This window comes from Anolis sagrei, chromosome 5 (genome assembly GCF_037176765.1).
Source record: "Anolis sagrei isolate rAnoSag1 chromosome 5, rAnoSag1.mat, whole genome shotgun sequence".
NCBI classification, from domain to species: Eukaryota; Metazoa; Chordata; class Lepidosauria; order Squamata; family Dactyloidae; genus Anolis; species Anolis sagrei.
In genome coordinates this window covers 199,763,326-199,788,086 of record NC_090025.1, presented here as the reverse complement: position 1 = coordinate 199,788,086, position 24,761 = coordinate 199,763,326, and the positions used below count along the sequence as shown (strand labels likewise).

The 24,761-nt window shown below is 46.5% G+C and overlaps 1 protein-coding gene across 1 annotated transcript; it reads right to left on the bottom strand.

Annotated features, from left to right (window-relative positions):
* Nucleotides 1–1,528: 1,528 nt before the first annotated feature.
* On the bottom strand, nucleotides 1,529–14,263 carry LOC132777311 (uncharacterized). The gene is made up of 7 exons (XM_060779665.2): nucleotides 14,127–14,263; nucleotides 12,829–12,914; nucleotides 11,900–12,128; nucleotides 8,322–8,475; nucleotides 8,082–8,213; nucleotides 6,572–6,698; nucleotides 1,529–1,777 (listed from the first exon to the last, which is right to left on the bottom strand). The coding sequence occupies exons 1-7, from the start codon at nucleotides 14,261–14,263 to the stop codon at nucleotides 1,683–1,685; spliced, it is 960 nt and encodes a 319-aa protein (XP_060635648.2). The 3' UTR covers nucleotides 1,529–1,682.
* Between the last annotated feature and the right edge of the window lie 10,498 nt (nucleotides 14,264–24,761).

The following is a 24,761-nucleotide window of genomic DNA, read 5'->3' as shown; positions in this document are numbered from 1 at the left end:
CAGACTCCTGGTTATTGTTTTGTGGCTTTTGAAGTTTTGCTCAAGTTCAGAGATCCTATTGACTGCTGTGTTTTTCTGTGGCTTTTTTACTCTGCATTTACCTTTCTTTTGTAACCAATTTTTCATCAATAAACAAGGATTGCTTTTCCTACAGTCCAGAGTGGTGGATTTCATCTTATGGTCTTGTTTCTTGAACTGGGATGCAACAAACTATTTGATAGGCATGCCGTTACTGATAAGGAGAAGACTGCAATCTTGCCGAGATGACTTTGCCTGAGCAGACGTGCTTGCGCTGTGCTGCGTTGTTGTTTGTATAAATAATGTATATAAAGCTAATTGCTTTATGGCTGCAATCCATCCAAGTTTTATTATCACACTAGCTTGGTGACCCGGCGCTGCCCGGGTTATTTGAGAAAGGCATTGTTTGTTTTGTGAAGTTTGGTAATATCAGTTTGGTAATGTGTAATGCTACTTCTTAGGGGGAAACAGTCTTACTTTTTTGGGTTTTTAAAAAAATGAATGGTCCCATTAGAAAATGCATAAGGTTGTGGGTGAACTACAATTTCCAGAATCGTGGGTCAGTCCTTCCCAAACCCTGCCATTACTTAAAGTTGGCCATGTTGGGTCTGTGTGTCAAGTTTAGTCCAGATCTGACAGCAGCTGGGTTCAGTGATATCTAGATAAGGGTGAACTACAACTCCCAGATCCCCAGGGCAATCACCCCCAAGCCCAGCCAGTATGCACAATTGGGCATGTTGGTTCTGTGTGGCAAGTTTGGCCCAGATCCATTGTTGGCTGGGTTCACTGTTCTTTGGATAAGGGTGAACTACAACTCCCAGGGTAATCACCCCTAAACTCTGCAAGTATGGACAATTGCCCATGGTGGGTCTGTGTGCCAAGTGAGTTCCAGGTCTATTGTTGGTCCAGTTCAGAGTGCTCTTAGATTGCAGGTGAACTATGCATCCCAGTCCCTACAACTATAAATCATGGTGATTTCTCTCCAAACGTCTCCAGTGTGATCAGTTGCAAATCAATGCCTCTGTTTGCTGTGTGCCATAGGAAAGGGTTGGAAAGGGATAAGGGAGAAGCAGTGGGTGGGGTCATGCAAATGAAGAGAGAAAGGAACACTGGGATGTGCTCGCTATAACCTGCAATGTCCTTTGACAGAGTGGCTTGCTGTCTTCTCAGCACTGGGAACAATAGCCTATTTGTGGAGACCAAAGGCTGTCTGTGTGAACAGACATCTATGCCACATACACACATACAGATTTTCACTTTTATTATGTGTATAGATTTGTCTACAACTCTCGACAATGTGATGGCAAATCAACTGAGAACTGCTGAACGAAACGGATAGTTTGCTAGTGTGTGATGGAAGTAGGAAAATCATGAGTTTAATTTCAAAATGGAGAATGCCAGAGCCGTATGGTAAGGCTGCTCTTCCAAACACTTGACAACGTTCAATGGGATGAAGCCTTAGGATTGCTTTAAAGAAAGAGTTTATTGGAAAGGAAGGATGGAAGGAAGGAAGGAAGGAAGAAGAGAGTCGGAAAGGGCTCCCAGAGGTCATCCAGCCCCATCCTGCCAGGCAGGAAGGAACCACCCAAGCCCTCCCGACAGATGGCCATCCAGCTTCTTTGCTGGGAAGCCGAGGTGACACCCCTGGAGGACTTCTGGGCAGCTCAGAGGCAGTCCTCCTCTTCGGTGTCTTCCAAGCTGAACTTGCAGATGAAGCTGTTCTTCCGTTCGCAGATTTCGTCGTTCCACTTCTTAAATTCTAAATGGTAAGAAAGAAGGATTATTTGGGGGAAAGTTTAGGAGAATCATAGAATCCTAGAATCAAAGAGTTGGAAGAGAACTAGTGGACCATCATCCAATCCAGCCCCATTCTGCCAAGAAGCAGGAATATTGCATTCAAATCACCCCTGACAGATGGCCATCCAGCCTCTGTTTAAAAGCTGCCAAAGAAGGAGCCTCCACCACACTCCGGGGCGGAGAGTTCCACTGCTGAACGGCTCTCACAGTCATAGAATCCTAGAATCAAAGAGTTGGAAGAGACCTCCTGGGCCATCATCCAGTCCAACCCCATTCTGTCAAGAAGCAGGAATATTGCATTCAAAGCACCCCTGACAGATGGCCATCCAGCCCCTGCTTAAAAACCTCCAAAGAAGGAGCCTCCACCACACTCCGGGGCAGAGAGTTCCACTGCTGAACGGCTCTCATAGTCAGGAAGCTCTTCCTCATGTTCAGGTGGAATCTCCTCTCTTGTCGTTTGAAGCCATGGCTCCATTGCGTCCTAGTCTCCAAGGAAGCAGAAAGGAAGCTTGCTCCCTCCTCCTTCTCCCTGTGGCTTCCTCTCACATATTTATACATGGCTATCATATCTCCTCTCAGCCTTCTCTTCCTCAGGCTGAACATGCCCAGTTCCCTAAGCCACTCCTCATAGGGCTTGTTCTCCAGACCCTTGATCATTTGAGTCACCTTCCTCCAGAAGCAAAAGACCCCAGGTGAGCTCCATCATTTTCCCCTTTGCTGATGGAGGCCAGGCACTCTCGGGCGCTTCTCTTCCTCCTTCTCTTTCCAATGCTTCCATCCTCTCTTCCCCATGGACTCTCCCTCCCAGGGTGAATCTACACTCTAGACTTAATGCACTTTTGTTCCCAAAATCAACTATCTACCACAAGGGGGCAGTTCAGGTCAATTGCCCAGCACACCATGCTACCTTGACAGCCAGGAAAAAACATATTTGGGCTTGAAGGCAGTAACAGAAGTTTTATTCATCTGGCCAAGTAAATGTCAGAACAGTGTAATCACTCCAAAGAACTGACATAACAGACAATACAACACAAGGCATTTCCCCCCTCATGAGGATAACAGGCTGTGCTTTTTATTTAATTTTAGTTTGTTAAGTTATAATTTGTAATTATATGTTGGGTTGTATAAATGTTGTTAGTATGAATGTATTGTTATTGTATTCGGGCACTGAATGTTGTAGTAGAGCCTGTGAGTAATGTTATTATTATTATTTTATTATTATTATTATTGTTGTTATTAAACTTTATTTGCACCCCGCTAGCATCTCCCGAAGGACTCGATGCGGCTTACAAAGGCCAAGGCCTCAGCACAACAACAACAGACAATAACAATACAGTACAAAGCAAATTAAAAACATAAGCAATAGCAAAACATTACACTATTACGCAATAAAACCAGGGCCGGGCCAATGATGGGTATAGGTTAAAAAGTGCTGGGTGTGTGAGGTGGTATGTTGGGATTCTGGGCAACGTGCAATGTGCAGAGAGTCTTAAACTCTAGTAAAGTGCCTCTGGGACGTAGTGCTGGGGTTGTCCTATTCTGGGAAGGCACATTGGAATAGCCTGGTCTTCAAGTTCTTCCTAAAGACTGCCAACGTAGGTGCTAGTCTAATGTCTTTGGGGAGGGTGTTCCAAAGTCGGGGGCAACCACAGAGAAGGCCCTGTCCCTCGTCCCCACCAAACGCGCCTGTGACGCAGGTGGGATCACGAGCAGGGCCTCTCCGGATGAACAGAGTGGAGCGCGTGGGTTCATAGACGGAGATGTGGTCACGCAGGTAGGATGGTCCCAAACCGTTCAGGGCTTTGTAGGTAAGCACCTGCACCTTGAATTGGGTTCGGTAGGTAAACATTGCAAGCAGTAGTATGGGTGCCAGAAGGGGGAAAGGGTTACTCGAGAGCAGGAGTCTGATGAGGAATAACAGAGAAAAGGATCCAGGATATACTTATGGCACCTACAGATGAGGACTCATTTGAGGGGTTCTCTGGGGATGAAGGGTCAATGAGTGAAGGAGAGGAAGGAGACACAATGGATTGGAATAGAGGAAGAAAGAGGGTTACTCGGGAGCAGGAATCGGATGAGGAACGGCAAAGAAAGAGGATCCGGGATATACTTACAATACCTACAGATGATTATTCATTTGAGGGATTCTCTGGGGATGATGGGTCACAGAGTGGGGAAAACGGGGATGACACCGTGGATTGGACTAAGGTAAAGGAAGTGCAAGCTGTTTGTGCGGAGCCAGCATCTAGTGATACATTTATGGGATTCTCAGGGAGTGAAGACTGGCAATATTCCTGCTTCTTGGCAGGAGGTTGGACTGGATGGCCCATGAGGTCTCTTCCAACTCTTTGATTCTATGATTCTATGATTCTAATTGGGGAATCCAACTGAGTCTTGGGGGGATCTAAGTCTTGACAGGAGATGGAGAAGATGGAGGGATGGGTGTAGAACTTCACGTGAAGAGTTGGGAGCAGCTACAAGGGATAATCATGGGGCGGTGGTCAGTTCATCTGATGATGATGATGTGTAATAAAAGTGGGTTCAGGAATGGGGGATCTTTGCAGAAGGCAAGGTGTTGGTAAATATTGGTGCATTGGGTACTGTCTGGACTTGTCGCTTCCTGTTTCGTGTTCGGCATTGGTTTGGGATCTGCAGGTTACTGTTCCTGGTTGTGTGTGCTTTTGTCTCAGATTGGATTCTTGTGTGTATGGATTTCTCCCTTCCTGGACCTTGGACCAGCTTGACTACGATGCTGCTTCTGTGGACTTTGGAACTTTGCTATTCCGGATTTCTCTTGCTACGACCCTGGACTTCACCTGACTACGCTTCTCTACCTGCGGCTTCACTGCTTTTGTTTACCAGTTGCATGCTGTGCCTTCTTTGGGTGACTTCAGAGTACTGTGTTTGATTCGGTTCTTTTATCCGGTTAATCCGGATTATACTTCTGTTTACCTTTTGTACCAGGTCTCGTTTTACATTTGAGTTTTAACCAGAGGCATTGAGTTTCAGTGTGTCTGTGTCCTTTTCTTTGCTTCAATAAACTCTGTTTTGGAACTAACTTTGAGTCTGGCCCTTTAAGGCATCTATGATTCCGACATTGAATGTTTGCCTTTTATGGTTGGAATCCGCCCTGAGTCCCTTTGGGGAGATAGAGCAGAATATAAATAAAGATTACTATTATTATTATAAACACATCAAGATGAGTCCACAGCAGACACTCTGCTGACTGTGTTACAAATAATAATGATAATAATAATAATAGCTCATATAATATATATCTCATGTTTCTTTGGATGCCTGGGAATATGTCTATGGCTGCACCCCGATTTTTGTCTAAACATATGTGAATGTTCTCTCCTTTGTTTATTAATAAAGCCTAAACCTCAATCTAGACACAGGAGTTCTAAAGCATTTTGTCAAGGGGTGTACGGTCATTGCTTTATCGTTTTTGTACTCATATGTTGTATGTATTTTACTGTGTTGTTATTGTGTTTTCGTTTTACTTTATTGTAATATGCTGATGGGCTTGGCCTCATGTTAGCCGCCCCGAGTCCCCATTGGGGAGATGGTGGCGGGGTATTAAATAAAGATTGTTGTTGTTGTTGTTGTTGTTGTTGTTGTCTTCTTTGGATGCCTCTGGCCTGATGAGATTTTTAGGCTTGGTAAATGATTAGATTAGTCATCCCAGGAATGTTTGGGGCTGGGCTGGGGCTTGAAATCTCCTAAGTTCTGCTAGTAGGAGTCAGTAAAAACATGTTCTAAATGTTTGGTTTATATATTTAAATATCTAAGTTTGTTACTTTTGAGTTGTTCTATAAGTACACCTGATGTTGTTTATTTTATTGTTTATGATTTGATTCGTTTGCTATGTTATGCCGGCATTGAATATTTACCAATTTTCTGTTGTAAACCACCCTGAGTCCCCTCAGAGAGATAGGGCGGTATAGAAATAAAGATTATTATTATTATTATTATTATTATTATTATTATTATTATTATGTTATAAATAGGCAGTGTCATAGAATCACAGAATCATAGAATCGTAGAGTTGGAAGAGACCTCCTGGGCCATCCAGTCCAACCCCATTCTGGCAAGAAGAAGGAATATTGCATTCAAATCACCCTGACAGATGGCCATCCAGCCTCTGCTTAAAAGCTTCCAAAGAAGGAGCCTCCACCACACTCTGGGGCAGAGAGTTCCACTGCTGAACGGCTCTCACAGTCAGGAAGTTCTTCCTCATGTTCAGATGGAATCTCCTCTCTTGTAGTTTTTATAATTATTATTAAGGTTTTTTTATTTTAAAAAATATTTTTAGATGCTAAACATTTTAAGCACATTTAAATACTCAAAATCTCAACATTTTCAACACAAGAGTACTCATAGCATGTTAACTATCCCAGTTATAATGAAATAACTATTATATTGTTTTTCTATCCTGGGATATCTGTAACCTGACGGTACAAAAGCAAATCTCCCTCTGAGTAAGTAATTAGTTGTGATTTAAAAATAAGTTAAACATGACACAATCAAGCAAAGTAAAACACTTCCCATTCTTGATTTTAGATGACCAAATTTTGATTTTAGTACTATTGAATTCCGTTTCCCGAGATGCTTTGAAACCAGGCTGGATGGCCATCTATCGGGAGGTCTTTGATTGCGCTTTTCCTGCATGGCAGAAGGGGGTTGGACTAGATGGCCCGTGGGGTCTCTTCCAAATCTATGACTGTATGCAATTCTAGCTGCCTACAGGACCCACCTGAGGAGCGCCAGATCTCTGCGCAGTACTCTCCGCTGTTGCCATAGTTGTTGGGCTGACCAGGGCTCCACTGGGTATGGTCCATGAGCTGACCATCCGTCCATTCCCAGAAGGAGCGGTCCGGGAACTGGGGAAAAATCCAAAATATTAGGGAGCTGGGCCAAAACAAACAGAATGGATTGCAACAGAGAGAAATGTACGGTGTCACCCTTTGACAATAGAAATGAAAGGCACCGATATGGGACGTGGGGCACTTGGCTTGGAAACAGTCCAGGTCAAGGGGGTCTTGGGACACAAGCTGGACACGAGCCTGGAGTGTGACGCAACAGTTTACTTGTCCACATGTATCTCCTCCTAGGATCCTAAGATCATCCTGGGAAGCCCTGCTCATTGTCTCTCCATCATCGCAATCGCGTTTGGTGGGGACAAGGGACAGGGCCTTTTCTGTGGTGGCCCCTAGACCTTGACATTTGGGAGTTGTGTTGTTGTTCATTTGTTCAGTCGTCTCCGACTCTTCGTGACCTCATGGACCAGCCCACGCCAGAGCTCCCTGTCGGCCATTACCACCCCCAGCTCCCTCAAGGTCAGTCCAGTCACTTCAAGGATGCCATCCATCCATCTTGCCCTTGGTCGGCCCCTCTTCCTTTTGCCTTCCACTTTCCCAAGCATAATTGTCTTCTCTAGGCTTTCCTGTCTCCTCATGATGTGGCCAAAGTAGTTGCTGGGATTTATAGTTCACCTACAATCACAGAGCATTCTGAACCCCACCAACGATGGAATTGAACCAAACTTGGCACACAGTTCTCCCATGACCAACAGAAAATACTGGAAGGGTTTGGTGGGCAGTGTCCTTTGGTTTTGGAGTTGTAGTTCACCTACATCCAGAGACCACTGTGGACTGAAACGATAGGTCTGGACCAAACTTGACACAAATATTCCATATGCCCAAATATGAACACAGATGGAGTTTGGAGGAAATAGACCTTGACATTTGGGAGTTGTAGTTGCTGGGATTTATAGTTCACCTACAATCAAAGAGCATTCTGAACCCCACCAACGATGGAACTGAACCAAACTTGGCACACAGTTCTCCCATGACCAACAGAAAATACTGGAAGGGTTTGGTGGGCGGTGTCCTTTGGTTTTGGAGTTGTAGTTCTCCTTCATCCAGAGAGCACTGTGAACCCAAACAATGATGGATCTGGACCAAACTCTACACGAATACTCAATATGCCCAAATGTGGAGTTTGGTGAAAATAGAATCTAGACATTTGGGAGTTGTAGTTGCTGGGATTTGTAGTTCACCTACAATCACAGAGCATTCTGAACCCCACCAACGATAGAATTGGGCCAAACCTCCCACAGAGAACCCCCACGACCACCAAAGTGGGCCACGGCAACGCGTGGCAGGGGACGGATAGTAAATAAATAAACAAAAAGGCCAGTGCAATTCGAGGCTGTGTCCATAGGATCACAATGTCTACACTGAGGAGAGCGTTATTCCTCGTACCTTGCTGGGGTTGTGGAGCCCGATCCAGATGTCCCCATCAGGTTGGAATTTGGACAGGAACTTCCGGACTCGGCAGCATTCCCTCTTGCTCAGGATGGAGACCAAGTGGCCATCCCAGCTCTGGCATTCTTTCTACATGAAAGGCAAGCGAGGAAAGGTGAGATTTGAGCTGTACCAGGTGTCAGCAGGGGGTGGAGGGGGTCCCAAGCGCCTTCCTCCTGGAGACACCTTCCCACTCACCTCCGCCTCCTTCCAGCACTTCTTTTCAGGGAAATAGCCGTAGCAGCTGTCCTTGTAGTGCATCCAGTTTTCCGGGCAAGGGGAAGCAGAGTCTTCCGGGTCCGTCTCAGCTGCAATTACAAAACGAATGGTGTGACAGCGCAAGTGGTGCCACCTATATGTATAACTATTAGTTGCGAAATTTAAACTGTTGTATCATGCTTAATCCTGCCTTTTTACCCTGCCTATGTATAGTTGGATTGATTGGTTATTTATAGCTGTCAATCAGTGTTGTTTGCACCAGTTGAATTGCTTTCTCAGCTAAATTGTTTGGCTCCACCTCTTCCTGGAGGAGGGGAGTGCTTCCCTTTTTCATTCCACCATCAGATTTTCTACCAGATGGACGTAAGAGACTTGGCTCTAAAAGCCCCTGATTAAGTTATCTCTCAGCACCAATTCTGAGATTCTTACCCTAGAATCATAGAATCATAGAATCAAAGAGTCGGAAGAGACCTCATGGGCCATCCAGTCCAACCCCATTCTGCCAAGAAGCCGGAATATTGCATTCAAATCACCCCTGACAGATGGCCATCCAGCCTCTGCTTAAAAGCTTCCAAAGAAGGAGCCTCCACCACACTCCGGGGCAGAGAGTTCCACTGCTGAACGGCTCTCACAGTCAGGAAGTTCTTCCTCATGTTCAGATGGAATCTCCTCTCTTGTAGTTTGAAGCCATTGTTCCACGTCCTAGTCTCCAAGGAAGCAGAAAACAAGCTTGCTCCCTCCTCCTCCCTGTGGCTTCCTCTCACATATTTGTACATGGCTGTCATATCTCCTCTCAGCCTTCTCTTCTTCAGGCTAAACATGCCCAGCTCCCCAAGCCGCTCCTCATAGGGCTTGTTCTCCAGACCCTTGAACATTTGAGTCGCCCTCCTCTGGACACATTCCAGCTTGTCAATATCTCTCTTGAATTGTGGTGCCCAGAATTGGACACAATATTCCAGGTGTGGTCTAACCAAAGCGGAATAGAGCATGGGGAGCATGACTTCCCTGGATCTAGACACTATGCTCCTATTGATGCATGCCAAAATCCCATTGGCTTTTTTTGCTGCCACATCACATTCCTGGCTCATGTTCACCTTCCTCCCCACGAGGACTCCAAGATCTTTTTCACACGTACTGCTCTCGAGCCAGGCATTGTCCCCCATTCTGTATCTTTGCATTTCGTTTTTCCTGCCTAAGTGGAGTATCTTGCATTTGTCACTGTTGAACTTCATTTTGTTAGTTTTGGCCCATCTCTCTAATCTGTCAAGATCCCTTTGAATCCTGCTCCTGTCCTCTGGAGTCTTGGCTCTCCCTCCCAATTTGGTGTCATCTGCAAACTTGATGATCCTGCCTTCTAGCCCTTCATCTAAGTCATTAATGAAGATGTTGAACAGGACCGGGCCCAGGACGGAACCCTGCGGCACTCCACTTGTCACTTTCTCAGCTCAATTGTTTGGCTCCACCTCTTCCTGGAGGAGGGGAGTGCTCCCTTTTTTCATTCCACCTCTAAAATCAGGACAGTAAATAAAGAGCAACACTCGGAAGCAAGGGAAATCCAGATAGCAAGCATCGGATTTTCTACCAGATGGATGCGAGTAAGAGACTTGGCTCTTTTTCTAAAATTCTGCGAGCCAGATTCTAGGCCACACCCATAGGATTACAGCAATCGAGTGCCAGTTAAGACCTTCCAATGTGGATCACAGCCAAGCATGGTCTGGGACAACAAAATGAAGCGGGACATAGGCTGATAGGATTTTGCCAGGAAAACTCCCTGTGTATAATGAACACTGTCTTCCAACAACCTATCTCTCCTCCTATTTTTATGAATGGACTCTGACTACTTAGTGCTTCCCTGAACTTCCATCCTCTCCCCCCCCCCCCAAACTATTATGAGTTCTTATGAACTTTCATGAATTTTATGGGAACTTTTATAAACACTTGCTAAACTTTATGAACTTTTATGGACTTTGGGGGGCTGTCATGACTTCCCCTTAGACCCTGCATGATTCCCCCTTTTCCTATGAACTTTGTGTTTGCTCCCTTGTCCCGTTCCTCGTTCCCTATATGTATGTATGTCTATTAGGGCTGGGCAACCACGGAAAATTTTGTTTCTAAACTCGATTCGTTTTTTGGGGGTTTTTTGCGTTTCGATATTTAAAAGAATTCCGAAATTTTTCTTTTAAAAAGTTCGATATTTACGAAATTTCGTAAAATTACGAAACAATACGAAACGAATACGAAACGAATACGAATCGATTCGTTAATGGCGGACGCAACCGCGCAATATGCTAAAAAACCTCCATATGGGACAGGGGGAACTTCTGAAGCTTCCCTCTCTGTTGTTGACTGTTGGTGTGATATTTATATTTTTTTTTCACTGATTAAACTAACAACAGCTATAAAACTTGCCCCAGACATGCGGAAATAGTAACGAAACAATTTCGAAACAATTTCGAAACGAATACGAAACGAATACAAAGCAATTACGAAACGAATTGAAAAATTCGTTTCGTTTTTTAGATGCGCCTGAATGGTTCGTTATCGCTTCGTAACAAAAAAATTAACGAATTTTTAACGAATTACGAAATTACGAAACGAAACTGCCCAGCCCTAATGTCTATATTAGAAAATATGAAGGAAAGCAACCCTTTCATGAACCAGCAACTCATGGCTCTTGGAATTTCCAAACTTTCTGGGCTGATAATCCCCTAACAAAGGACTCAACGAGATCCATTTGCATGGACAATAAGTAAATGGCTCTATCTATCAAGACCTCAGAGGGGTCATAGCCAGGCCATCCAGAACAATGGAGTCTATGGACATACTGGATTACCCAACACAAAGGACATCTCCCCATCTACGAGGAACCAGGGATTTTGACAAACACATGATCACAGCTTTAAAAACATACACTTTGAAATCGCCCAATCAATCAAAACATGGCTCAACAGATTTGTCATCTGCCTCCCTGCTGTGCCACATCCTGTTCTCCCGAAACTAGCATCTACTTCATCAATGAACTCCATATCGCAGGACAGTGTGACAAAGACCTGTCCTCTCGGGGCTAGATAAGAATATTCAAGGAATCAAACAATAACCTAGGCCAGGCTTGAGAGCCTAAAGCTATCACCCAGCCATTTGGCAAACACCGGTCACCTTAATCCAGTCAACTAGACATTTCTTCATTGTTTCCCTGTTGTCTGCCTCCCTTCCACCTCATTGGCTGGGTGGTCAAAAGCAGGGCCAGAGCCCTCATTGGGTCTCCTCCTGGCTTGTTGATGTCACAACCAATTATAACAAAGCCAGCTCGGCGGGGGGGGGGGGGGGGGAGAGAATGGGAACTTCTGAATCTGAATGCTATATATTAGGCTTGGTTGATCCAGTTCGTTAATTTCTTAATTCGTTATTATTTCGTTAAATAATTACCTTTAGAAGCGATATCGACGTGTTTTTGCCATATCGAAGCCGCGTCTGCCATCTTCCTTACGACTTCCACCAGTGAATTGTAAATGCTGGGGGCGTGGCCTTTAGGAACAGCTGTTCTTACCCACGCCTACCTCCTTCCTCTTTGCATCGGTGGCTTTGCGTGGTGGGCGTGACTACCTCCCTGGTGACAAGCGGCGATGCGGAAGAGCTGGGCATAGCCACGCCCACCTCGCAAAGCCACCGATGCAAAGAGGAAGGAGGTGGGCGTGGCCAAGCACAGTGCTCCTTGCTCGGAGGTCGCTGGGGGCGAGGCCTCCATGGAGCGCTGTCCTTGGCCACGCCCACCTCTCCCTTGGACAGCTTGCCAGGGAGGAGAAAGAAAGGTGAGAGATTTAAAAACCAACACTTTGAGTATGTCGATTTTGTTGGCAGGCTATTGCAATCGTCATCCTTTCCAGCTGGAATGAAATAAAACCTCGGTGGCTTTCTCTTCAACTTGGTGAGATTTATTCTAGAATACTTTCTTCTTTTCCCACTAGGCAACCCACAATGGCTTGGATCTCTCTGTCCACATCCATTCTACAATCTCACTAACATTCCTAGTGAATATGCAGTGGTCGGAAGCGACTGAACGAGTAAACAACAAAACAGAGGATGCCTCCAGGCAACAGAGGCCAGACTACCCTTATGCAGATACCCTCACTGATTGACTTTGCAGCTGCAAGGCTACTCAATGCTATCCTAGCTTGCTAACTGCAACATCCACACTTGCTTTAACAGACACTCCACTTGTCTCATTTGCAGCAGACTTCTGAAGATGCCATTAGGCACAGATGTAGGTGAAATGTCAGAAGAGAATGCTGCTGGAGCATGACCATGCAGCCTGGAAAACTTAAAGCAACACAGGTGGTGTTGACCATGAGTGTGTTTCATATTGTATTTTTTTCCAATTTTTTGTATATACAAAAAAAATTGCAGAAGTGTCAGAATCCACATTGGAGTCCCTCCCTTGAGGGGTCCACAGGTAAATCCCCCCCTCCCCAAAAGGGAGGCCTCTCACCTTTGAGGAAAGGGGCATAAGCCAAACAGGTGAGGAGCCCCAGAGAGAAGTAGGCTCCCGGCCCCATCTCTGGTTTCGTTCTCGACCTGGAAAGAGATGCAAGAAGGAAAGGGAAGGGGTCAGGAAAAGGGGGGAGATGAGATGCCCCCCAAATGGGGTGACTGGGAAATGGGATCTTGGAAGGAAAAGGAAACCCTGCCCCAACATTTTTATGACTCTCTGCACACCTTTCCTAGCAGAGCACGTTAGTCTTTGCCAGAACTACAAATCCCAGGGTTTTGCAAATGGGTTCAATTGAATTATAGTGGGATTAAACTCCTAAGGGTTGGGCAAACACACCTTTTCACCACCAGCAGCAGCTTCACCCACAATTCAGTTTAAGGGATATATTTTCCCATTTGACTCTGGGTGCAAATCTCCGCCCTCCCTCCAGCTGACTTCAATCTACATTACTAGATCATCTGGGATAAGCAGATCATCTGGGATCTGATCCTGAGGCTCTTTCATAGAATCATAGAACCAAAGAGTTGGAAGAGACCTCCTGGGCCATCCAGTCCAACCCCATTCTGCCAAAAAGCAGGAATATTGCATTCAAATAACTCCTGACAGATGGCCATCCAGCCTCTGCTTCAAAACTTCCAAAGAAGGAGCCTCCACCACACTCTGGGGCAGAGAGTTCCACTGCTGAACGGCTCTCACAGTCAGGAAGTTCTTCCTCATGTTCAGGTGGAATCTCCTCTCCTTTCTACACTGCCCTCTGTCCCAGGATCTGGTCCCAAATTATCCCAAATTATATGGAAGTGTAGACTCATATAATCCAGCTCAAAGCAGATAATCTGGGATCAGATAGAATCATAGAATCCTAGAATCCTAGAATCCTAGAGTTGGAAGAGACCTCTTGGGCCATCCAGTCCAACCCCATTCTGCCAAAAAGCAGGAATATTGCATTCAAATCACTCCTGACAGATGGCCATCCAGCCTCTGCTTCAAAACTTCCAAAGAAAGAGCCTCCACCACACTCTGGGGCAGAGAGTTCCGCTGCTGAACGGCTCTCACAGTCAGGAAGTTCTTCCTCATGTTCAGATGGAATCTCCTCTCCTTTCTACACTGCCCTCTGTCCCAGGATCTGGTCCCAAATTATCCCAAATTATATGGAAGTGTAGATTCATATAATCCAGCTCAAAGCAAATAATCTGGGATCAGATTCTGGATATACGACAGTGTAGATCCAGCTCCTGACTTCAGTGACCAGGTTTCTGGGCAGTTGGGACACTAACCGCTGTGGGTCAGCCACTCACCTGTCTGTGTGTCCAAAGGTTCTCCGTTTGCAGGTGACACCTGAGGGCAGGTAGGCAGAGGAGCCCAGTCCCTTTATATATCCCTCAATGGGGAGGGAGGGACTCTGGGCTGACCACTGCAGGCCCCCAATCCTCATGCAAATAAAGGCAATCCGGACTCCATCCAAGCGGAGCAAACTGGACCAGTGCCCAAAGGAGGGGCAGGGAAGCGGACGCGCCTTCCCTCTTTCATACATTCATACAGTTGGAAGAACCCCATTGGCCATCTACTCCAGCTCTTTGCCATGCAAGAAAAGCACAATCAAAACTACCCCGACAGATGACCATACAGCCTCATAGAATCATAGAATCCTAGAACCCAAGAGTTGGAAGAGACCTCCTGGGCCATCATCCAGGCCAACCCCTTTCTGCCAAGAAGCAGGAATATTGCATTCAAATCACCCCCTGGCAGATGGCCATCCAGCCTCTGTTCAAAAGCTTCCAAAGAAGGAGCCTCCACCACACTCCGGGGCAGAGAGTTCCACTGCTGAACGGCTCTCACAGTCAGGAAGTTCATCTTAAGAGTTGGAAGAGACCTCATGGGCCATCATCTAGTCCAACCCCATTCTGCCAAGAAGCAGGAACATTGCATTCAAATCACCCCCTGACAGATGGCCATCCAGCCTCTGTTTAAAAGCTTCCAAAGAAGGCGCCTCCACCACACTCCGGGGCAGAGAGTTCCACTGCTGAACGGCTCTCACAGCCAGGAAGTTCATCTTAAGAGTTGGAAGAGACCTCATGGGCCATCATCCAGTCCAACCCCATTTTGCCAAGAAGCAGGAACATTGCATTCAAAGCACCCCTGACAGATGGCCATCCAGCCTCTGTTTAAAAGCTTCCAAAGAAGGAGCCTCCACCACACTCCGAGGCAGAGAGTTCCACTGCTGAACGGCTCTCACAGCCAGGAAGTTCATCTTAAGAGTTGGAAGAGACCTCATGGGCCATCATCTAGTCCAACCCCATTCTGCCAAGAAGCAGGAATATTGCATTCAAATCACCCCTGACAGATGGCCATCCAGCCTCTGTTTAAAAGCTTCCAAAGAAGGAGCCTCCACCACACTCCGGGGCAGTGAGTTCCACTGCTGAACGGCTCTCACAGCCAGGAAGTTCATCTTAAGAGTTGGAAGAGACCTCATGGGCCATCATCTAGTCCAACCCCATTCTGCCAAGAAGCAGGAACATTGCATTCAAAGCACCCCTGACAGATGGCCATCCAGCCTCTGCTTCAAAGCTTCCAAAGAAGGAGCCTCCACCACACTCCCTCCGGGGCAGAGAGTTCCACTGCTGAACAGCTCTTCTTATGGCCAGGAAGATCTTCTTCATCTTCAGGTGGAATCTCCTTTCCTGGGATTTGAACTCAATGAGTCCTAGGGCAGAAGAAGGAAGCCCCTTCCCTCTTCCTTGTGACACGCTTATCCATGGCTCTTCTCATGTCTCCTCACCACCTTCTCTTCTGCAAGCTAAACAGAGGCAGGTCTTTAAGGTGCTCCTCAAAGGGATCATTCATGGTCTCCAGACATTGATCCTCTTCCTCTGGGCCCCTTCCATCTTAGGGTCAATCTCTCCCTTGAACCCAAGGGTCCAGAATTGGACACAGTGTGGTTCCAGGTGAAGAGGTCTGACCAAAGCAGAATAGAAAGGCACTGGGCTGCATCCAAAGAAGTTGAAACACTCAACTTCTTTGGATGCATCCCAGAATCCCATTGGCCTTTTGAGCTGCTGCATCACACTCTTGGCTCGGGTTCAGCTTGTTCTCTGTGAAGACTCCCATATATTTCTCACATGCAACTTTGTTGTGGAGCCCGGCATCACCCGTCCTGCATCTTTGCATTTCGTTTTTCTGCCTCAGTGTAGCATCTTACATACAGCCCATGGATCACATGCAACCACCTGAGCTCCAGTTCTGCACCCTTGTTGAGATGCAGTGTGTTAGTTTGGGCCATCAGCTCTCTCATCAGTTGAGGCTGTTTTTGCATCCTGATCCTGTCCTCTGGAATATTATCTCTTCCTTCCAATTTGGTCCTGTAAAGAAGCGTTAATCCCACCGCTTGTCAACAGAAATGTAAAGAAGCAGCGCTAATCTCACTAGAATGCCACCAAAAATTATGTGAGGAAGTATTAATCTTCTTTAATGCTACCAATATTCTGTGAGGAACCTTCCTTTAAATATCAATTAAGCTGCCACCAATATGTTTAGAGACGCTGGATTATGTCTCTGTTTATCTTTAGTTGTGTTGTGAGGTGAGTTTGGTAGTGTGGAATGCACCAAGCATAAAAGCAATGAAGGAAGCAGGTTTGAAATACAAAGAGAACAAGATTTATTGTTAACAGAACGTAATTGTTGCAGTTTTTGAGAATTTGAACTTGGCACAAGGCTTGATGTTACAAAATGGCTGGTTTGAGATACATGCTTCTGATGATACAATTCTACAAACTTCTTCTTTAGTGAAGTGCTTATACTACTTCAGAGTTCCCTATTGTGAATGTCCACACTGTTTGCCCTATACTCGGAACAAACCACTGATCACCAGTCTTTCCTTACTGGCAATCCTGAAGACCCCCTCTGTTAGATTCTTTTAACCTAAGCAATCTAACAAGGTAACACCTTCAGCTCTCTTGCTGAAGAAATATTCACAAATTCTAGGAACTACTGAATTCTCACAGCTTCACAACAGAGCCCTAATTGGCTCTCCTCTTCCCCGGGTCTCTTCCACCGGACTAAACTACTTTCCCCAGAGTCCTTTCTTGACTCTGCTATTTCCCAGAGCCCTTAACTGGCTCTGCTCTTCTCCGGGTCTCCTCCACCGGACTGGAGCTTAACTGCCACTTTCAAACCTTTTACTCCTTTAGCTCCGCCCACCTCCTCTGCTGCCTTGTCTTGTCACCATGGCAACCTATCCCTCACAGCTAGGCCATGGCAACAATTGTAAACCACAAATACAGTTTTAAACACATTATAAATAACACTTTATAATAAACATTATAAATACAGTTTAAACACATTATAAATAACACTTTATAATAAACACATCTCTACAGGTCCCATCTGCAAACTTGATCAGCATGACCTCTCAACCTTCATCCAAGCCATGATATTGGACAAAACTGGACCCAGGACCAAATCCTCTTGATGACACTCTACTCATCACTTCTTTCCTGGATGAAGAGGAGGAACCATTGGGGAGAAGCACCCTTTGGGTTCGGTCGCTTAACCAATGCCAGATCCACCTAATAGAAGTATTGCCTAGCCTACATTGGACTAGTTTGCTTGCAAGAAGTTCATGAAGGACTCTGTTAAAGGAAGGCCTTCCCAAAATCAAGATATACTACATCCATAGCATTCCCCGCATCTACCCAACTTGTAAATCTTATTTAAAAAGAGATAAAATTAGCCTGACATGACTTTTTGAGGAATCCATGTTGACTTGCAGTTATCACAGCCTTCCTTCCTAAGTGATTGCAGACTGCAGTTCCTTCCTGGTGAAAAAGGCATGGAACATTGGCCTATATTGCAGGGCTGTTGTTTCAAAGGGACACCGAATGCTTTCCCTTACAGAGAGGAAAGTTCTCAGATCTCAGAACTATATTGTGAAGAACAGGCAGGGGCAAACTTGGGCCCTCCCTCCCGGTGTTTTGGACTTCAACTCCCACAATTCCTAACAGCCTATCGGGAGGACCCAAGTTTCCCCCTGCCTGGTGTAGAGGATGAGTGGCACCTGCTGATGAAGGCATGATGGAAACCCATAATACATATATTAGAAAATATATAGAATCATAGAATCAAAGAGTTGGAAGAGACCTCATGGGCCATCCAGTCCAACCCCATTCTGTCAAGAAGCAGGAATATTGCATTCAAATCACCCCTGACAGATGGCCATCCAGCCTCTGCTTCAAAGCTTCCAAAGAAGGAGCCTCCACCACACTCCGGGGCAGAGAGTTCCACTGCTGAATGGCTCTCACAGTCAGGAAGTTCTTCCTAATGTTCAGATGGAATCTCCTCTCTTGTAGTTTGAAGCCATTGTTCCATTGCGTCCGAGTCTCCAAGGAAGCAGAAAACAAGCTTGCTCCCTCCGCCTTCCTGTGGCTTCCTCTCACATATTTATACATGGCTCTCATCATGTCTTCTCTCAGCCTTCTCTTCTTCAGGCTAAACATGCCCAGTTCCCTAAGCCGCTCCTCATAGGGCTTGTTCTCCAGACCCTTGATCATATATTGGATGTAACCATATTAGAAATAGGAATTAGAAAATATATATGAAATCACAAAGGGATATGGATGTATGCATGAACTTCACTTCACTTGGGAAAATATTCTCTTCTTTTAGAAATTAGATGCCTCAGGGAGGCCAGGGTCTGTGGAAAGGAATGTCTAAGACAGTAGCTCTCAAACTGGGGTCCCCAGGTGTTTTTGGCCTTCAACTCGCAGAAATCCTAACAGCTGGTGAACTGGCTGGGATTTCTGGGAGTTGTAGGCCAACAACATCTGGGGATCCCAGGCTGAGAACCACTGGTCTAAGGCATCTGGCAAATATCATGACCCGTACCAAGCAGGGCTTATCGTAAGATTCATGAGCCTTGCTATCAAGAGGCTTCTTCAGGAGGAACTTATCTTAAGATGGATGGAAGTTCTTGCTCTCAGTAGACATCCTGGTGTTATGGGGTACAGGATGGTCCCCTTAATGAGTAGCTCTTTAGATAAAGATGCTTAATGGAAGGTTAAAGGTGTTGAAGTTAAAATATGCTATTGGAGTCAATGTAAAAGTGGAATTTTGTGACGCACATTGTGATGCTTGTATGATGCATGCATATTATTTTAAAGGGTAGATAAACCAAGGCAATTCTTTTGAACATCACCCTGTTTCCTGGAATACCAGCAGGGTCCATATCCAGTTGGCGCCAACTGAGAATAAACCGTGCTTTTACAGACCTCAGGGACTCTCTTTTGTCTCTTTTCCTCCAATTTTCTCCCTGCCATTTCATTGCCTTGAAAACAGTCCGTGTGAAATGAAAGCCATTGGCATGAGTCCACAGTGTGATGCAGCAGCTCAAAAGGCCAATGTGATGGAGGGCTGCATCCATAGGATCGTAGTGTCTACACTGAGGAGAGTCCTACGACCTCATCACAGAGAGGGGAATGCATGAGTGACCATCCATTTAAGAGTAGAGAATTGCACCATAGAGTACAAGAGGCAGTTATCCAGGTGGAAACCATTTCTTTCCATGGGATCCTATTGTTGGGCATCGAACTCCATGGGATACAAGAGACAGTTATCCAGGTGAAAACAATTTCTTTCTATGGGATCCTATTGAGGGTCATCGAGCCCTATAGGCTACAAGAGACAGCGATCCATGTAAAAGCCATTTCTTGCTCTGGGATCTCTTCTGCTTTGGTCAGAGCTCCTCACCTGGAGTAATAAGAGCCCTGTGTCCAGTTTCTGGGCAAAGCCATTCAAGCATGGCAGCATGGAGAAGCTGGAAGGCGCCCAGAGACAGGCCCCCGAAATGATGGACGGTTTGGAAGCCAAGCGGCAAGAGGAACGGCTTCAGGAGCCAAGGGCTGTTTACTTTGGAGGAAAGGAGGCTGAGAGGAGAGGACAGGACAGCCTTGCGCAAATATTTGAAAGGAGGTCACACCGCGGAGTCAAGCCACAGGGAATGCCATGAACTTCCTGATGCAAAAGAGCGCTTCGACGGCTGCTTTGGGCCCCTTCTACGCTGCTCTATATCCCAGATGATGAGGATGAGGATGATAGTGATGATGATACCCCACTTTACCTCTCCAAGTTCAAAGCAGACAATTTGAGATCAGATCCTTCAATATAGGGCAATGCAGATCCATCCTCAAAATCCAGTGGAGTCTGGAGGTTTTTAAGCATAGGCTGGGTGGTCATCTATTGGGAGGGTTTATGATTGTGGCTTCTTGCTTTGGCAGAAAGGGGTTGGAATGGATGTCCTTTAGGGGACCCTTTCCCACTCGGCAGGGATGTAACATGCTGGAGAGTCTGGTGAAGTCTCCTGCTTTGGAGGTCTTGGAGCAGAGGCTGTTGCGAGTGATTTCATTGTGTCTTCTTGCAGAAGGGGGTTGGACTGGATGGCCTTTGGGGGATCCTTTCCCATTCTACTGTGATATAACATGCTGGAGAGTCTTGAAGCAGAGGTTGGATGGCCATCTGTTGGGAGTGCTTTGATGGTGTCTTCTTGCATTGGCAGAAGTGGGTTGGGCTGGATGTCCTTTGGAGAATCCTTTCCAACTCTCCTGGGTTATAACATGCTGGAGAGTCTGGTGGAGTCTCCTTCTCTAGAGGTCATGAGTCTTCTGTGGGAGAGATAAACAAAATAATGATGATGATGATGATGATGATGATGATGCAGAAGCTGGACGGCCATCTGTCAGGAGGGCTTTGATTGTGTCTTCCTGCATTGCCAGAAGGGGGTTGGGCTGGATGTCCTTTGGGGATCCCTTTCTACTATAAGAGTATAGTAAGAACAACAACAAGAAAAAGAACAACAACAATACACAATAATGTGATAATGATTCTATCTTCCTGCCTGGCTGAAGAGGGTTGGGCTGGATGTCCTTTAGGGATCCCTTCCTACCCTAAGAGTATAGTCGTCATCATCATCATCATCATCATCATCATAGGCAATAAAGTGATAATGATTCCATCTTCCTTCCTGGCAGAAGAGGGTTGGGCTGGATGTCCTTTAGGGATCCCTTCCTACCCTAAGAGTATAGTCGTCATCATCATCATCATCATCATCATCATCATCATCATAGACAATAATGTGATAATGATTCCATCTTCCTTCCTGGCAGAAGAGGGTTGGACTGGATGTCCTTTGGGGATCCCTTCCTGCCCTAAGAGTATAGTCGTCATCATCATCATCATCATAGACAATAAAGTGATAATGATTCTATCTTCCTTCCTGGCAAGAAGAGGGTTGGGCTGGATGCCCTTTGGGGATCCCTTCCTACCCTAGAGTATAGTCATCATCATCATCATCATCATAGACAATAATGTGATAATGATTCTATCTCCCTGCCTGGCAAGAAGAGGGTTGGGCTGGATGCCCTTTGGGGATCCCTTCCTACTATTAGTATAGTAACAACAACAACAACAACAACAACAACAACAACAACAGACGATAATGTGATAATGATTCTATCTTCCTGCCTGGCAGAAGAGGGTTGGGCTGGATGTCCTTTGGGGATTCCTTCCTACTCTAATAGTCATCATCATCATCATCATCATCATCATCATCATCATAGGCAATAATGTGATAATGATTCTATCTTCCTTCCTGGCAAGAAGAGGGTTGGGCTGGATGCCCTTTGGGTGCCCCTTCCTGCTCTGGGCTCCCTTCCATGTGGAGCCAGGCGGCAGTGTCTTGGCCAAGAGGGCTGCCCACTTCCTGGCTGGCTTAAGCCCCCCCCCCCCTCCTTCCCCAAACAAGAGGAAGGCCGGGCTGGCATTGCTCAGGGATTAAGGCTCAGCCGAGCGAGAGGAGCGGGACCCTCCAGGAAGGGCGCTGGCCTGGCAGCTGACCAGAGAGCGGCCGGGCAAGGCCCTTGGGGGCAAGGGGTGGCAGGCGCTCCTCCAGAGCACGGGAGCAAGCAGCCAGTCGCACGCCTCTTCCACCCAAGAAGCCCAGACTTAGAGTTGGAAGGGACCCCAGAGGACATCCAGTCCAACCCCTTCTGCCAGGCAGGAAAATACACTGAAAGCCCTCCTTAAAGATGGTCATACAGATCTCCAAAGAAGGAGGCTTCACCGGCCTCAGAGGAGCAGTTGGTGCGCGAATGGATAAATGCATCATACAGTTTGAACAGGGCCTCCAGAGGACATCCAGTCCAACTCCTTCTGCTAGGCAAGAAGATACACTGAAAGCCCTCCTTTAGATGGTCATACAGATCTCCAAAGAAGGAGGCTCCATCGGCCTCAGAGGCAGCAGTTGTGTAAATGAATGAATGCCGCATAAGATTTGGAAGGAGTCTTCAGAGGCCATCCAGTCCAACCCCTTTCTGCCAATCAAAGCCCTCCCAACAGATGGCCATCCAGCTTCCAGAGAAGGAGACTTACCAGACTCTCAAGTAGCGTGGGAAAGGAGCCCTCAAAGAACATCCAGTCCAACCCATTCAGATCTCAGAGGTAGTGGTTTATGTATGAATGCGTCATAAGATTTGAAAGGGGCCTCCAGATGCCATCCAGTCCAACCCCTTTCTGCCAGGCAAGAAGATCCACTGAAAGCCCTCCTTAAAGATGGCCATACAGATCTCCAAAGAAGGAGGCTCCATCGGCCTCAGTTGTGTAAATGAATGAATGCCGCATAAGATTTGGAAGGCGCCTCCAGAGGTCATCCAGTCCAACCCCTTTCTGCCAGGCAGGAACACACAATCTGTGCTGGTACGGCTGTACCAGGAGCTCCAACTTCATTTTCTTTCTGTTGTCTGTTTTGCAGTCATAGGGCAGGCTTCCTGTCCATCATAATTAAGCTTTGGTTCCGCCCCTTGTTCAGGGCTCTGGGAGGGAAAGGAGCCATTTTTTTGGGCAGTCTCACACAAGGTAGCTAAGCTATAGGACGTAGACCAGCTCGTCCCGTAGAAAAGCTTCCTTTCTCAATAACCATCCAGGGAAAAATAACATCCGGGGAAACAGAAGCAGAAATTCCAGGAGAAAGGTCACAAAAGCTCTGGCTGAGAGCTCACCGCCCCTCAGCCTCACAGCAATCAGAGGGAAAACAGCCCTGAAGTTTAGAAGAATTCTCGAAGGAAGAACAGCATTACAGACCCAGGGAACTCCAGCTGAAATATCTTCAAGCCTCGGCTGGTAGGTCTACTCGATACCCAGACGCATTTGGAACCGGTAGTAGGTCCCACACCGATGAGGCAAAGATAGAAAGCAGCCTGGGAGAGGTTAGAAAGGGTTTTTCTTACAGAGAAAGTTTAGTTAATCAAAGTCAGGTCCCAGTCCATTGAGGACTAGACTAAGAAAGCCTTGAAGTGTTGCTTGAACCATTGAAGATTTGTTGTTAATGTTGTATCATTAAAGACTCTAAAGACCATCACTTCAGAGAAATCCCTGAGAACCTCTCTTTGAAGCCCCTCTGGCTTCCCATTGGGCTTAAAGTATACGTCCTATAGAAAAAGTACACCTGTTACAGGCCCAGCGCGTAACAGAACACAATCAAAGCCATCCCAACAGACGGCCGTCCAGCTTCTGCTTAAAAACCTCCAGAGAAGGAGACTTACCAGACTCTCAAGTAGTGTGGGAAAGGTGCCTTCAAAGAACATCCAATCCAACCCATTCCAATCTCCAAAGAAGGAGGCTCCGTAGGCTCAGAGGCAGCCGTTTATGTATGAATGAATGCCGCATAAGGTTTGGAAGGCGCCTCCAAAGGCCATACACTTTTGGGTCATGGGGGCTCTGTGTGCCAAGTTTGGCCTTTATTGGTGATTGGATGGTGGTCACAGTGGTTTCAGTAAGTGAATGAAAGTACTGCAAATCCCATCATCCATGGTCCATCCCCCCCCCCCCAGGACTGTACCAGGATGTAGAGTGGGTCATGGGGGCTCTGTGTGCAAAATTTGGCCTTTATTGGTCATTGGATGATGGTCACAGTGGTTTCAGTAAGTGAGTGAAAGTACTGCAGATCCCATCATCCATGGTCCATCCCCCTTAGAACTGCTTCAGGATGTAGAGTGGGTCATGGGGGCTCTGTGTGCCAAGTTTGGCCTTTATTGGTCATTGGATGGTGGTCGCTGTGGTTTTAGTAAGTTAGTGGAAGTACTCCAAATCCCATAATCCATGGTCCATCCCCCCTTAGAACTGCACAAGGATGTAGAGTGGGTCATGAGTACTCTCTGTGCCAAGTTTGGGCCTGGTCTGTGATTTGTAGGGGCTGCAGTGTTCTGTGGGAAGGGAATTGGGAGAAAGTACTACTAATTCCATCATTCATGGCCCATCCTGCCCTAAACCTCACCAGGTTGTAAAGTGGGCCATTGGGCCTCTGTGTGCCAAGTTTGGTCCTGATCCGTCATTGGCGTGGGGCACAGTGTCTAAGGAAGTGAGTTAAATAGTGCAAGTCCCACCATCCATGGTCCATCTTCCCTCTGGAGAAGGAGGCTCCACCGGCCTCAGAAGAGCAACTGGTGTGTGAAGGGATAAATGCATCATAAGGTTTGAACAGGGCCTCCAGAGCAAGCAGCCAGTCGCAGTCCTCTTCCACCCAAGAAGCCCAGACTTAGAGTTGGAAGAGACCCCCAGAGGCCATCCAGTCCAACCCCTTCTGCCAGGCAAGAAGATACATTGAAAACCCTCCTTAAAGATGGCCATACGGATCTCCAAAGAAGGAGGCTTCATTGGCCTCAGAGGCAGCAGTTGATGTGTGAATGCACCATGAGGTCCTTTAAGGGGTGTTCTGGTACGGCTGTACCAGGAGCTCCAAATTTATTTGCTTGCAGTCCAAGGTTTCAGGGACTCTGCAGATAGGGACTCCTTTGGTTGCAGTCATAGGGCAAGTCACCTGTCCATCATTGTTAAGCTTTGGTTCCGCCCCTTGTTCAGGGCAATTGGGAAGGGAAGGGAGCCATTTTTAG